Here is a 1,039-nt window from a genome sequence, read left to right as displayed (position 1 = left end):
TAGCAGAGGCACATAATGTGAATCACACTGATACATCATCCACCTGAAGATAAACAGACCCTCAAAAGAACAAATCAGACAATTTACAGCTTAATAACAGTTTACTGAAGAATACGTTTGAACTATATTAAGAAACAATGATGCCCTTGTGACCCCTCACAAAATTAAATTGACAGATGAATGTCTCATAATTTTGCAGTTACTAAATGACTCAAAGTACATGTTGAAAGAGTTTGTAAAAGCAGTCCTGACCGATAAGCAAACACACCCACAGAATAGTACATCAACAGGAAACACATGTGTTTGTAATCTTGAAATCTAAGTGTTTCCTTTCACTCTTAATATCTGCTGCAGATGAAGTTGAGTTTGTCAGTTTCAGGACGGCTGATCCAGCGCTGATCTCCTCCAGACTGAACTGCTCCAGATCTCACTGTGTGTTCACAGTCCTCCTCTGATGTGCCGTTCCCTGGAGCCCAGTTCTGATAGCACACGGTCTCTCCACTCACCCAGAACCAGATGCCCACAGTGCAGGAGTGACGTAAACCCAACCACACCGCCGCAGTAGACGCCCGTTTAACCACGTTCATCACCTCATGCTGCATCTCTTCTGAATGAACCGAGACCAGATCCACATGATTCTGTCTGCAGTATCTCAGAGCTTCAGACCACGTCAGATTCTCTCTGATCACAATCAGTTTATCTGGAAACCAAACAAACCACAAGCAGAAACTAGAGAGAGACTGATCAAAAACAACATGCAGAACAAACACTGTGGATGAATGTGTCATGTCAGACGTGTAGTGTGAACTTTAAGAGATCTGGAGGTGATGGATGGATTGTGTGTGTTCTGTGAGGATCTACTCACCTTCATGACACAAGAAAGGAAACTGGTTGGTGCAAGAGATGTCAAACCATTGTCCCGGAGTGTTCGGTTTAACAGCTGTACAGTTTTCATTACCTCCAACATTATCAGGTTGACCAGATGTCCAGTATCTGAATGAGGAGTTACTCTGATCTGACCACTGCCATGAGTCTCTGA

General features: G+C 43.3%; 1 protein-coding gene across 1 annotated transcript in view; it reads right to left on the bottom strand.

Moving 5' to 3' along the window:
- Nucleotides 1–338: 338 nt before the first annotated feature.
- The window catches only part of LOC107657170 (macrophage mannose receptor 1-like), a 1,883-nt gene continuing 1,182 nt past the window's right edge, over nucleotides 339–1,039 (bottom strand). Inside the window, exon 3 of the mRNA XM_016445192.1 lies at nucleotides 339–700. Coding sequence (XP_016300678.1) covers nucleotides 339–700 — 362 coding nt within the window. The remainder of the gene's footprint in view (nucleotides 701–1,039) is intronic.

This window comes from Sinocyclocheilus anshuiensis, unplaced genomic scaffold (genome assembly GCF_001515605.1).
Source record: "Sinocyclocheilus anshuiensis isolate Anshui unplaced genomic scaffold, SAMN03320099.WGS_v1.1 scaffold171, whole genome shotgun sequence".
NCBI classification, from domain to species: Eukaryota; Metazoa; Chordata; class Actinopteri; order Cypriniformes; family Cyprinidae; genus Sinocyclocheilus; species Sinocyclocheilus anshuiensis.
The sequence above is the reverse complement of the archived record's forward strand: the minus strand, read 5'-3'. Positions and strand labels throughout refer to the sequence as shown.